Raw genomic sequence first — 13988 nt, forward strand, 5'->3', positions numbered from 1 at the left:
ACTGTGTAATAATACTTATGAGTTGCAAAGGTGACACAGAGGTTGATGGCCTCTGCAATGTAACAATCATCAAATGGACAACAGTGGAGCGGTATTTGTCAGATGGATTGCTAAAGCTTAGGCACGTCACTTGGACTACCAGCATAACATTAAAATAATGACCTGGACAATCATCGTAGGAAATCAAATTCATAAGGTGGATAGCCAATGTCAAGAATAGCCAAGAACAGTGGGAGCATGAGATAGATATTCACTTATTCATGAACTGTATAGCTACTGCAAATGGGTGTGTGTCACTGGGATGGCTTCTGTAACATAAGAATTGATAAGTGGTCAATCACCAATTGGTGTTACTCTTGATGTCAAATGGCGCTGCAGAAGCATGGCTGTCTCCTGGATGACCAGTTAAATTCTGTAATCAAGAGGTGGGCAATCACTGCGGAATGATACTCAATACGTGAATAACCACCATAGAGGTGCAATTATAAAGTGGGCATGCACAGCAGTACTATAATCATGAAGTGGACAAACAATGTGCAATAATACTTTTGAAATGTTTAGCTGCCACAGAGGCATGACTGTCTGGTTGATGTCAATTGAAGTGATAGAATCATGTAAAGGACAACAGTGGAGTGAACTTTGTGAGGTGGATAGCTAATGCAAAGGTTTAACTGTCACCTAGATGGCCACTGCAATGTTAGTGTCATGTGTTGGACAATCACTTTGTAGTGATATTCATTTGGTGGATAGCCAATACTAATGGATGATCGTAACTTGAATGGCCAAGGTAACACTGAAAGCATTAGGTGGACAATTACCTATTCATTCATCTTGATGACTTCTATAACAACAATCCAGAATGGACAATGATATTCATCATGTGACTAGAAAGTGCAGGAGTGTGACTGTCACCTGGATGGTCTCAACAGTATTCTCACTATGGGGTAGTCAATCAATGTAAAATGATACTCTTGAATGTGACTGTCAACTGGATATCATCTACAGTGTTTCAATCATGAGAAGGAAAGCATCTGCAGGACTGTTTAGCAAATTAGCTAAAATAATGGATAACAGGGCCATAAAGTGAATTTTTTCATTGATCTCCTGATTTATCTCACCTACAGTGAAGGAAGTTGTGGACCGGGCTGTATTGGCTGAGGTCTCTGGTGTCCAGGCTGCGGCTTATTTCAGTGTTATCTCCTGCTAAGATACGAAACACTGCAGTGTTTTCATCTTCAAACACCTGCCACTGCAGAGAAACACAGAGGAGCAGCAAGAAGTCATCTGCGTGGATAAGAGTTGACAGGTGAGGTCAGAGTCATGTCAGTCCTGTTACCACAGCACACTTCTTGTACAGTCTTTTATCACAGCCTGGGTCTCCATAGCTGCTTTATAAAAACTCACAGATTAAAAAGCTGCTGTTCGGAGGCATAGCAAAGTCTGGCAAGAAGAGCCACTTGATAAGGTTGGAACTGAAAGGCAAGCCAGGAGTCCTCCATGGGTAATCTGCATGAAAAACAACAACTGAGTTGACATCCTGCCATCCAACCGTGGTACAGGGAAACACAGCCTCCTAAAAGGCAGCCTAGGTACAGGGTGAGTCCAGTGGCCTTAATCAGCTTTTGTTAATCTTTGTAGTATAAAAACAGGCAAACTAATTTATCCTGCAATGCTTCCATCTCCACACACACACACAATATAATACTATCCATCAGCCTTATCCTACAAAGCATGCAAAATTCAGTTAAAATTCCAGGAGCCTTTTCTTCCCACAAACTATGTAGCACTTTATGTGACTTTCCCCCAAACACACAAAATGGCATTTCCTGAGACCCACCCAAAATACACAAATATTCACTAAAATACATGGTTGAATGCAAAAACACTCCCTATTTCTTTCCTACACAAAAAGAAACGTTCCCTGTAACACTCCCGTCGTGCAAGTAAATAATTTTGTAAGCATCTTCAATCACACAAAGCAACCCTAGCAATGTTCCTCCACTCCACACACATAAAGTAACACATAATTGAAATTCCCTAAAATACAAAAAGTACTACTTTGATTTCTTCCCCTTATACATAGAACTGCACCCCCCGTGACCTTCTCCTAAATCCACTGAAATCCATAAGCAAACAGAGCAACATTCCCTAAAAATCCTTACTAAAACAAAGTTAGATTTCCCCTTGCACACAAAGTAATTCTCCCTGTGATCCTCCACTCCATAAATAAGAAATAATATTTAACAAAATCACACACCCTGTGATTCTCTCCATTTGATTCTCTCGTCCACACCCACGGAACAAAACCCAATGAAATTCACACAAACAGAAACAAAGACTTGCACTAAGCCTTCCATTGCAACCACAGTAATTTTCTCTGGAATCCTCCGCTCCACAATGACTGAAATTTCTTCCACATATAAAGTAATACTCATCCAACACACACAAAGTTGCACTCTCTAATTCTTTCCACACACAAGGACACTTTCCCTGTGATCCTCTACTTCACACCACAAAGTAACGCCAAAATTTAAACAAAAGTACACAGACAATCTCGATGATCTTTCAAACACATACAAAGCTGCCCTCCCTGGGACCCTCCACACAATATACACAGTGACTAGTATTTGGTGAAATCTGTCCAAACAAAGAAACACTTCCTGTGAGATTCCTCCACACTCACAAAGTAAAATGTTCTTCAAGCCTCCCTCTGCACGCATACTCATTCTCCCTTTGATTCTCCCTTGCACCACATGCAGAGGATTCAGAAAGTATTCAGACCCCTTCCCTTTCTGCACACTGTATTATATTGTAGACTTAACCTTAAATTGATAAATTTGCCATTTTTGCCCATAAAGCTACACTCAATAACCCATAATGAGAAAGTGAAAACATGTTTTCAGAATGATTTCCTTGCAATGCGCCAAGCTGAATCACCTCCAAAAGAGCAAAGCAGGTAATATGCAGCATCAAGTTCAGGTACAGCTGTCCACTTGCTTTTCTCACCTGTACAGAAGGCAGGAGGGATGCCAATAGATAGCAAGTACTGGAAAGCCAGAAGGCTGGAAGTGGAGCAGCAGTATGTGGGCCAGACCTCAGCAATGGACTTTCTTGTACGACGGCACAACACAGCAGTGAGCATGAAGGTGTGAAGCAGGGCATAAAAGTCCATGCGTTGTCCAATGAGATTGACCGCAACCACAAAGCACAGCTGAGTACAGAGGAACAAGTGTGCTGTTATTTTTAGGATTGCACAAAAAAAAATCCACTTTAATATTTATTTTAAATGTTTCCAGTTTTTAGCAGTGCCATGATCACTCTCATTTTGTGCATTTTGTAACAGGTATTTCTATGAAGGAAAAATGATTAATGTATATTTTTATATATGCATAAATAGTGTTATACATACAGTATGTATACTCGTAGGTTTTGTAATTATAGAACAAAAGATTTCTTTTAACCTAACCTAAAAGATAGTGGGGATTTGAGCAAGGGATAAGTTGTATATTTTAAGTTTCTAACTTTTCTAGTAACTTTCCACATTCTATAATTTACTACTATTTAACTGTTGTTCCAATTCTGTGTCTATGTAAGCCTAGGAATGTCTTTGTCTAGTCAGAGCAGCTCAAGCAAAACAAAGATTTCACTTGTTGCACTCAAACAGATCTATTCAAATGAAAAATATATCCATCCATCCATTTCCTAACCCGCTGAATCCGAACACAGGGTCACGGGGGTCTGCTGGAGCCAATCCCAGCCAACACAGGGCACAAGGCAGGAAACAATCCCGGGCAGGGTGCCAACCCACCGCAGGACACACACAAACACACCCACACACCAAGCACACACTAGGGCCAATTTAGAATCGCCAATCCACCTAACCTGCATGTCTTTGGACTGTGGGAGGAAACCGGAGCGCCCGGAGGAAACCCACGCAGACACAGGGAGAACATGCAAACTCCACGCAGGGTGGACCCGGGAAGCAAACCCGGGTCTCCTAACTGCGAGGCAGCAGCGCTACCACTGCGCTACCGTGCCGCCCTGAAAAATATATATATATTTATATATATATCTATATAGTACATTTAATTATATATACGAGGGACGTTCAAAACGTTTCTGCACATTTATATTTTCATAGAAAACTGTGAAAGCAGGAGGAATAGTAATTGGACATTAAAAATGTTGGTACGATGCTGGTAAAATTGCATTACAAAGGAAGGTGACTATGTAGAAAGTGATGTAATTTGTTTTTGAAATTCCAACGCATCAGTTTTCATCTGCACAGTCTCAGCCACTGTAGGCTGTAACTGATTCAGATTTCTCACAGTTCTCATGGTGACCTCCCTCACTTAAAAGTCTTCTTGCATGCTCACTCAGTTTTTGCAGACAGCCTGCTCTAGCAGATTCCCAGCTCTGTCATGCTCTTTCCATGTCTTAATGAATGATTAAACTGGACTCCAAGGGATATTCAGTGACTTGGATATTTTCTTGTTTCATTCAACGACTTGTGCTTTTTAATTTTTTCACAAAGTTGCTTGTAGTGTTCCTTTGTCCTCATTGTGTAGGTTAGATCACAATACTAAGTCACCCCAAGTTGGCCCTTCTAGATAAAATCAACTGAATGCCCAGACAGGTGATCACCATTGAATTAAGTATCTGACTTCTAAAGCTAATTTGCTGCACTACTGATGATTTAGGTATGTTGTGAGTTTTATATGTGTACTTAATTTATACATATTGAAAGAAATCTATTTTCATTTTGATATGAAAGACTCTATTTTCTGTTAATCAGCTGTGAAAAAACAAATTAAATCCATTGTGACTCAATGCTGTATAATAATAAAATCTGAAAACTCTCACAGGGGTCAACACTTTTTATAGGCACTGTAAGTGGCACTATCCTCCCAGGCCAAGCTCTCACCTCTAGACCAAACTTGTAGAAGAAGTAGTTGAAAAAGTATTTGATACAATTAGCCAGCCCTTCATCCAGATGAAGTCTCATCATGCCCTTGAAAAGTTCCCCAGTTGTGGGTGGTTTTAGCTGGTGGAGCAGTCTGTAGTGTAGTTGGTGGCGGTGGACAGTCACCTCAAGAGCTAGCAGCCCTAGTGCCAGGAGGTGATTCTAGAGAGAAGAAATGAATTTAATGAGATATAGTTCTTAGCTTCGTCCGATTTTATCAACAGTAATCTGGCAGTCCTTACCTGCAGACAGGGCAAGATGCTATCTCCACATTTTTTTAGGCCTCCAAACCAAACAGCTGGATCCACAGGTGCCCTATATAGCACGGACCTTGATGGTATGGAGGTCTGGCGTGACTGTGTGTCACTGTCATTGACTTGCATGAACTCAAGAAAAACAAAAAAAAAAAAAATTTTGGAGACAAACAGTGTAATTTATCACAAGTGTTGGTGCAAAACAGTAAGGCCTTTGTGAATCTGTAATGTCACAAAAACCCTTGCATTATTTTGCTGCAATCAATCAGTCGCTTCTACAGTAAAAGTGCACAACATACAGTTTCTGCTATAATATTTGTTCTCTTTCCTAAGCATAGAAAGACACTCACCACTGTACAGTTAGAAGAAAACTCCTCAGGTTTCACAAACTTGAGCTGGTATAGCATCTTACAGATGATCATAATGCAGGCCCACACAGTGCAGATGCTGGATGCCATTGGCCGCATTCTGGCAAAGGGTAGTGCCAGTGTCCACAGGATTACAAATGGGAAGTTCATCAAGGAGACCTAAGGGAGCATGCATGAACATCTTAACAGCTTCAGGGCATGTGTCATGTTATGGAGACATGATGCTGTTTGGCATAATGGTGATCCATGCATATAAACATTGAACTAGACATATAACAGAAACAATGACTTCCCCCTTCCTAACCTCTTCAATGGCCATCCAGATAATATATGTGGCAACAATCTTGGTTACGTGAAGCTCCAGCAATCTCCAGGCAAAAACTTGAGCAGAGGTCAGCATCTCAGAGGCCTTCAGTACAAGCATGGCGACCCTGTCCACTACTAGTGCCCACTTGCTGCAAACCTCCTCTGTAGAGGGAACAGAAACAGAAACCTGTGAAATCATGGGTTGCTCAGAGTACAAAAATAATCTTCAGAATACCCCAGGATTGCCTATCCCACAGATCCTTATTGATCATCCCAAACAGGATCTTCTTAAAGAGCTGCAAGCCCACTGTAGTCTACCTGAACAGCTACCAATATCTCAACCTGCTTAAGGTTACCAAAAGAGATGCAAGGCTCCCGGAAAAAAAGAAGCTCCCAAAGCCATTATTCCCTACTTGTTCCAACCTTCCATGTCTGTTGTCTTTGGTCCCCCTTCTGTGTAATGCGGTATCTTGGAATGTTCAGACTCATCACAGTGTTCAGAATGAAGCTCAGAAGCCAGTCTATTAAATAAAAATAGGATTAATTTTGAGATTTGAAGGAGGTGCATTAAAATGACCAGGCACTAACACTATCAAAAATTAAAGTATTTTACCTATTGGAAATTGATGCCAAATTAACCACTAGCTGCACAATGAATATATGGGCATGCATTTTTACTGATATGTTCAATTTTCTAGTAGAGCAATCAAAAGTATAGAACAGCACATGAAGGAAAAAAAGGACTTATCATGGCTTTGAAGAACAGGTAAGCTAGATCAAAACGAAGACTGGTGTCATATGTTTGTTGTATGACCAGGCCTGGCACAAGCATACTTCAGTGATAGTGACATTGTGGCATAATGGGTAGTTCAGCTGCCCCATTCCTGAATATTGATTCCCAGCATGACTACTATCTATTCTTCCCATGATTATGTTTGTTTTATCTATTAATCTTTGTTTCCTCATACACACCCATTTGGTGCCTCCTTAGCCGTATGCATAGTGAGTGACTAGTTGATTCTTGCCTTGCACCCTGTCCTCCAAACATCAATTTAGGCACACCACAACGTTGTAAAGAACTAATCAGTTACGAAAATGTATGTCTTCATTCATTGCTAAACACATTTAATCCAGTCAGAGTTACAGGCAGGGGTGCGAGGCAGGATCAAGCCCTGGTTTGGACAGGATAATGGATTGATATTCTATTACCTGTTTTGAAGCTTCAGGATACTTTTTTTAATGCTAAAAGATAAAAATGAAAACACATAGCTTTAGTTTTATCAGCGGAGTGGTGAAAGTATATAATGGTCAGAATAATGCTTTTACATATATGCGGATTCACCTGTCGGACACCGCAGACACTTTTTGCTTCATCTTTTCCCCACTGAAACAACAAGAAGAACAAAAGTTCCAGATGACAAATAGTGACAGCAAAGTTAGACTGTGATCACTGACACCTGACAGAATCATACTAGGACAGCATGTTAATTAAGGTGCTACAGTATGTAAAACAAAACACTGCTTCATTGACTAACTGAATGGTGTGACAGCAGACTGCTTGATTAATTGATTGACGGATCAGTTGGTAGGACACCACAGTAACACTGTGCGTCCATTTGTCATATTTTAATTTTACTAGGGGGCTTCGCCCACTGCTCAGTTAGCTCGCCAATACCCCCCACTCCCCCACCACCCCCCGGCCTGAGCTACATGCCGTTGTGAAGAGGTGGGCTAAACGCACCCCAAGGAGATGCGGTTGCTCCTCTGAAAACCCCATCTTAAACAGTGATACAATGGGAAACAAATACACTTTTGTTTTTTTACCTCCTCTTTGCCCGATCAGCTGCTGGCTTGCTGCTGCTGCCGTGCAGTGTGATCTGCATCTCGTGTGGTGCTTCAGACATTTAAAAGCCTGTGCAGCAGCTGTCCTTTTGACTCACTGCCTTGTCTCGCTTCTTCCCCAGAAATCCTCTGCTTCTGATGGGGGTCCCACTCCCGAGGCACACCCCTATGAAGCAGAAGATTTTCTCTTTTCTTTTAATTGAGAGACAGAACTGCTCCCTCCGACTACACATGGAGCTCGATTCACTCCTGAAAGAGGCTTATGTGTCTGAATAACGTTTCTGCCTCTAAAATCTCCTGTGTATCTGTGCAACTCTGTGACCCAAGTGTGACAGCGTATATGTGGATTTCACTTTCACCAAACAAGAATTCTTTTAATTTTCTTCATTGGGAGGAAACACTACTTTTCCCTGATGGCAACACAAATTAGATGATCTACACATCTCTGACTTAAAGTTTAATTCCGCACAATATATTCAATCTCTTTTCACTGTTCTGTTTTCACCGAGTAATATTTTCCATTTGTTTGTGCTAATGTGATCTATACTATCATTTTTTTGAGACTTTCAAATTTTTCTACTTTCATTATCTCTAACCTGCTCTGCGTGTGCATTGCACCATCGTTTTTGAATTCTTTACGACTTTCTACTTTGTCATCTACTCTTTGTCCTTTTACGGTCCTGGGCCTGGTTATATCTCTTGGCACAAAGTCCCATCTCGCGGGACGTGAAAGTGTCTCTCTGAGAAAGTCACATCTCGTTTCTCTGAACAGGTCTCATCTCATCCCAAGATTTTTTTATATAATAGAGAGATTTTCAAAAAGCAAAGAATTACAAAGCATAGTACTCAACCAAATAAATAATAATAACATGAAAGATACAACATTTTACGCCAAAATCAGTCCAGTGACAACAAAAGAAAAATAGAAATACAAAGAGAAAAAAAGGCAAAAGAAGATTCAAACCTACCCAGGAGAAAAGGGAAAAGAAGAAAGACATGAGCATAAAAACTCCATCTAACATTTTATGCATTGTCGAACAATTAATAGAATAAGAGAATCAATTATGGGTCTGGTATGCTTGTTCTAAAATTGCATTAATGAATTCTTACTGTGTTTTAAAAACATTTTGAATATATGGTCTTAAAGAGAATTTGTTTTTTTTTTTCTAATTTGAAATAATATAGAACATCGCTTACCCACTGAGTTATAGAAGGTGTGTTAATATTCTGAGTGCTAGTAGTGTGGTATTGGCTACTACAGTCAATTTACCTCTATGCATTTTAATATCATCTCGGAGAACACCAAAACTCTGCTGTTAACTGATTCATACTTATTGAGACAGCAAGGTTATCTGAGATGTACCTGTATGTGAAGATTTTTGTACAAAATTATGTCAATTTAGTGCTTTCCCAAAGCAGCTAGATAACAACCCCCCGCAAGTTAGATCTTGCCTTGGGTACATTTCAGACAATTTTAAATATGACATATGTGATCGATTAAAGATTTTTAGTTGAATTATGGAATGCTTGCCGCATATTGGAACTATACACAGTGCATTCTATTTATGGCTGAGTTCCACTCCTTTTCTGAGATGCTAATTGATAGGTCCCATTCCCACTATTCTCTAAAGTCATTAAAGGGTAAATTCTTTGAAATATTTTTATATAGTATTGAAATGCTGTCTGAGTCTTCATCAGGACTAATCAAGATTGCCTCTGGGATACAAAAGGACTTTATTCCTGATTGGTTGGCCTTCCATGTGAAGATCCTCCTAGTACTGAGTATGTTTCAATCCAAAGACATGCTCTTGAGTGAGGAATCCTATGCAGGATGCTATTTCTGTTTAGCATGTATTGCTGAATAAACTGACTGTGGCCATGAACGATGACAAGGAAAAATATGATTATACATAATGCATGCATGACTAATTTGATTATTTTTTGGAGATCAATCAATTATAAGAAATCAAAACTGAATATTAAAGGAAGAAGAGAAGAAGAGAGAATGGCTCTGGACAATATGACCCCGTAAATAAAGACTATCCTCCATTTACCTGGAAATGTTTCCTTGAGGTTGGATGATATCTAAATCTGTGAGCTTTAGGAACTCCACATGGAAATAGTGCAGCTGTAAAATACAGGCTAGGAGGAATGCAGAAGGCAGCAAGATACGAGTAAAGAGCTCCACTGTATCAAACTGCTCCAGACCTAGGTCTCGCAACCTAAGGAAAACAGAGAACATCAGGACTTTGATTTAAACATTTCAGAGCGCTGATGTACAGAAAAATTAAGAATCTTGAAATTTCTAAATTATGATAGGTCCCATTCTTGGATATAAAAAAATAGCTAAGAATGATCCTATCAACTGTCTCAAAATCAGTTCCTTCATATTTAAGAAAAAAAAATCTAGCAATTGTGTGAAGCAACTGTTTAATCTTACAGGGTCTCCAAAGGCAGAACTCAGCTCTTGAGAGAATGTCATCGATACTCACTCACTCATGGTGAATTTCATCTTATCGATTAATTTATCAAGCTCACTTTCCATACAAGTAAAGATACTAGAATGGCCACAGAAAATCTGCATGGATATGGGAAGAAGGTGCAAACTCAATGTGGAAATAAAAATTAAAGCAGATGCCAAACTGGCACCAAATTTAAAGATGGGACCTTCCCTTCTTTCACTGTTACAAGGATACAACAATAGCCCCTCAAAATGCTGCACTGAAATAAATGTGTTAATGAAATGGGTGGATGGACGAATATCAACCACATTAATGTTTTTGAAAAAAAGATCCATGAATGAACATTACAAAACTTGTATACTTCAGTTTTAAAGTTGACATTAACTGAAGAAGCTCACAAAACATGTATTCCGTTTTTATCCCAAGTAAATAAGGAATAAAACTGTATAGTGTCATGACTGATTTTTCAGACAAATGAATACATGAGAGATATGGCCTCAAGGGAGGAGAAGGGAGAAAGAAGCTGATATGAGACCATATTACCCTGCAGCCTTTTCAGATTTTCAGCTTTGAAAGGCTGCATTTAAAGATTTCCAAAATTAGATTCTCAATTCTCTTATAACTCAATGGTCTAATTAACCTAATCTCCAAATTCATATTTTTAAGATGTTGATGTGAAACAAGGAGATGATACAAGAAACAAAACCATACATCTCCAAACTCAGATACTTTGCTATAGTTAATGCATTGAAAAGAATGTAAGAAATGAATTCTAATAAAACCTAAGGAGATAACACTACTCAGCACTCTTAAATAGAGGTCTGCATTTTTGAAGAAATCCATCGGTATTCTTGAAGATCATTTTGAGGTTTTTCAGCATGGGACTACATTTAAGAGTTGTGAGCAGACGTGAAAAGTTAGATTTTATTTGTGCGGTCATGATGAATTTTTGAAAAAAATGCTTCTCAAAACGTAAATAAATAAATAAATTATCATCAATATTTTAATCAATAAAATTTCCCTGTGAAAGTACATGCAGCTGGAAAAAAGAAAAAGATAGCATGTGTACGTCAATGTTGCTGTAGCATTTTGGTTACTTTAAAAATGTTTTGCTGTTTTTAAGATCCAGTTAGGGTATATATACCCAATTCCTGTACCTTTCAGAGGGGAAAATAGGAATACAGTGGAGAATGGGATGGAACTTTACTGGGAGAAAGGAGGCAGAAACAGGATCAAGCTTTGTTGGGAGTGGTTGTAAGCTGGATGAACCTTTTTCAGAGTGGTCAGGAGCAGGATCAAAAAATCAATACCATGCAGACATCAACTCTCATACACCTAAGATATCCCTGTAATTATTATATTAAAAAAGAATAGAAAGAAAATTTTATGGTAAGCACCTTTTAAAATCTGAAGATTCAGCAGAAATATGAGGATCTGAGTGACCCAGTATAGGATTTGTGAGGGAACATAATAACATCAGCATATCTAGGGACCGAGTCCCACTTATTCTCATAAGGAAACTGAGATTGTTTTGAGAAAACCTGTAAATGCAGGATCAGACTCCACTTAGGGGAGAGAAGAGACTTCGAAAAGTCACTGATCCATTGATCACGTCTCCACAGACGTTAATTATTTTGAGGAAAATACTCGGAGATATGAGGGAAATGAAGTGTGAAAGGGGCAGAGGTCAAAAGAACAAGTCATCTATCCCTATTACACTAACCAGAGATGTTGCTGAGTAAACCTAGCAAAGTTAAAAAGCCATAAACCTTCAAAAGACTTGCTAAACACCAAATGTGTTTGTTTTATTATCCAGACATTTGGACAGTGAGTATAGCATGGTGCCATCTTAAATAATATAGTCACTCACTGATTCAGACATGACTTCCAGTAGTGACATGTTTGCAACCAATGTCATTGCAAACACTCAACATACACAAAATGGTGGTGCCCAAAAGGAAAATAAACAAAATAAAGATAAGAAATTGTAACAACCTGAAATTAATTTTAAAGCTCAGAAACAAGTGCAAAAAAAGCTTTCTTCATAACAATAAACCTAGAAATTCATGTCAAGGAGAAACTCTTAGAGACTCATTAGCATATCTCTACACCCAGGACTGAGCTGCATTTGCACCCACAGAGAAGAAAACCTTTTGAGAAATTATTTAGAAAATCTATAGAAGCAAGATCAAGTGTTACTTGAGGGAAAGGAGAGACTTCAAGAAATGAGTTAGAAAATATATATACCTAGAATCAAGGAAGGGGAAGAGGCCCTAGAGACCCATTTGAAAATATGTAGATGTAGAATCAAATTTAATCTTAAGGAGAGAGAATACCCTCCAAGGGTCCTTTAAAGGAATACCCCACCCAAAATGATATTTTTGTATGTTACTTACCCCATGTAGTTTATAGTGGTGGCCAAGAAAAAATCTGAATCTCAAGATATCATAGAAAAATTATATATTGAAGATTCAAACTAAACTGAACCCTACTTATATCATTATATCCGTTGTATCCGTTATATCATTACAGAAGGACTTGGGTAGCATACAGGCTTGGGCAGATTTGTGGCAGATGAAATTTAATGTCAGTAAAGTATTACACATAGGAAGTAAAAATGTTAGGTTTGAATACACAATGGGCGGTCGGAAAATCGAGAGTACACCTTATGAGAAGGATTTAGGAGCCATAGTGGACTCTAAGCTATCAACTTCCCAACAGTGTTCAGAAGCCTTTAAGAAGGCTAACAGAATGTTAGGTTATATAGCACCTTGATGTGTGGAGTACAAGTCCAAGGAGGTTCTGTTCAACCTTTATAATGCACTGGTGAGGCCTCATCTTGAGTACTGTGTGCAGTTTTGGTCTTCAGGCTACAAAAAGGACATAGCAGCAGTAGAAAAAGGTCCAGAGATGAGCGACTAGACTGATTCCAGGGCTACAGGGGTTGAGTTATGGAGAAATATTACAAGAGCTGAGCCTTTACAGTTTAAGCAAAAGAAGATTAAGAGGTGACATGATTGAAGTGTTTAAAATTATGAAGGGAATTAGTACAGTGCATCAAGACTATTATTTTAAAATGAGTTTATCAAAAACACAGGGACACAGTTGGAAACTTGTTAAGGGTAAATTTCACACAAACATTAGGAAGTTTTTCTTTACACAAAGAACGATAGACACTTGAAATAAGCTACCAAGTAGTGTGGTAGACAGTAAGACTTTAGAGACTTTCAAAACTCGACTTGATGTTTTTTGGAAGAAATAAGTGGATAGGACTGGCGAGCATTTTTGGGCCGAATGGCCTGTTCCCACCTAGAGTGTTCTTATGTACTTGTGACCAGTTCTGGACAACAGCAAATAATGCTAAAAGCATCATGGTAAAAAGAATAACAATTCTCATGTAACTTGTGTCGCATAATCCACATATCCGTTATCTATTCATATGGTCAAAAAAAGTCTGTTGAGTGGGTAGCCTGAGTGACTTGTTATAAAATCTTTACACCTAGATCTAAATCTCACTTGAAGGAAGAAAAGAGGCTCTGAGAAGTCCATTATAAAATATTGTATTTGGATTCAGTATCGTGTCCCACTTGGGTGACCAGAAGCGAACAGGCCTTATAGAAAATGAGTACTCCCAGGACTGACTTTAATTTTTTCCTTAACGGGAGAGAAGACTTTGTGAAATGTATTAAAAATTTACTGTCAAGGAATGATGCCACACTTACAGGGGAATACAGATTCTGAGAGGTGCATTAGAAGATCACAAGGCCCAGGATCAATGCGCATTGAGAGAAAG

General features: G+C 38.9%; 1 protein-coding gene across 1 annotated transcript in view; it reads right to left on the bottom strand.

Moving 5' to 3' along the window:
- The window catches only part of si:dkey-11f4.7 (piezo-type mechanosensitive ion channel component 2), a 75511-nt gene that overhangs the window by 41034 nt on the left and 20489 nt on the right, over positions 1-13988 (bottom strand). Inside the window, 11 exon segments of the mRNA XM_051932467.1 lie at positions 1119-1284; positions 1405-1506; positions 3007-3211; positions 4925-5125; positions 5206-5349; positions 5568-5744; positions 5890-6053; positions 6315-6412; positions 7101-7133; positions 7234-7275; positions 9788-9955. Coding sequence (XP_051788427.1) covers positions 1119-1284; positions 1405-1506; positions 3007-3211; positions 4925-5125; positions 5206-5349; positions 5568-5744; positions 5890-6053; positions 6315-6412; positions 7101-7133; positions 7234-7275; positions 9788-9955 — 1500 coding nt within the window.

Source organism: Erpetoichthys calabaricus, chromosome 10 (assembly GCF_900747795.2).
Source record: "Erpetoichthys calabaricus chromosome 10, fErpCal1.3, whole genome shotgun sequence".
Lineage (NCBI taxonomy): Eukaryota > Metazoa > Chordata > Cladistia > Polypteriformes > Polypteridae > Erpetoichthys > Erpetoichthys calabaricus.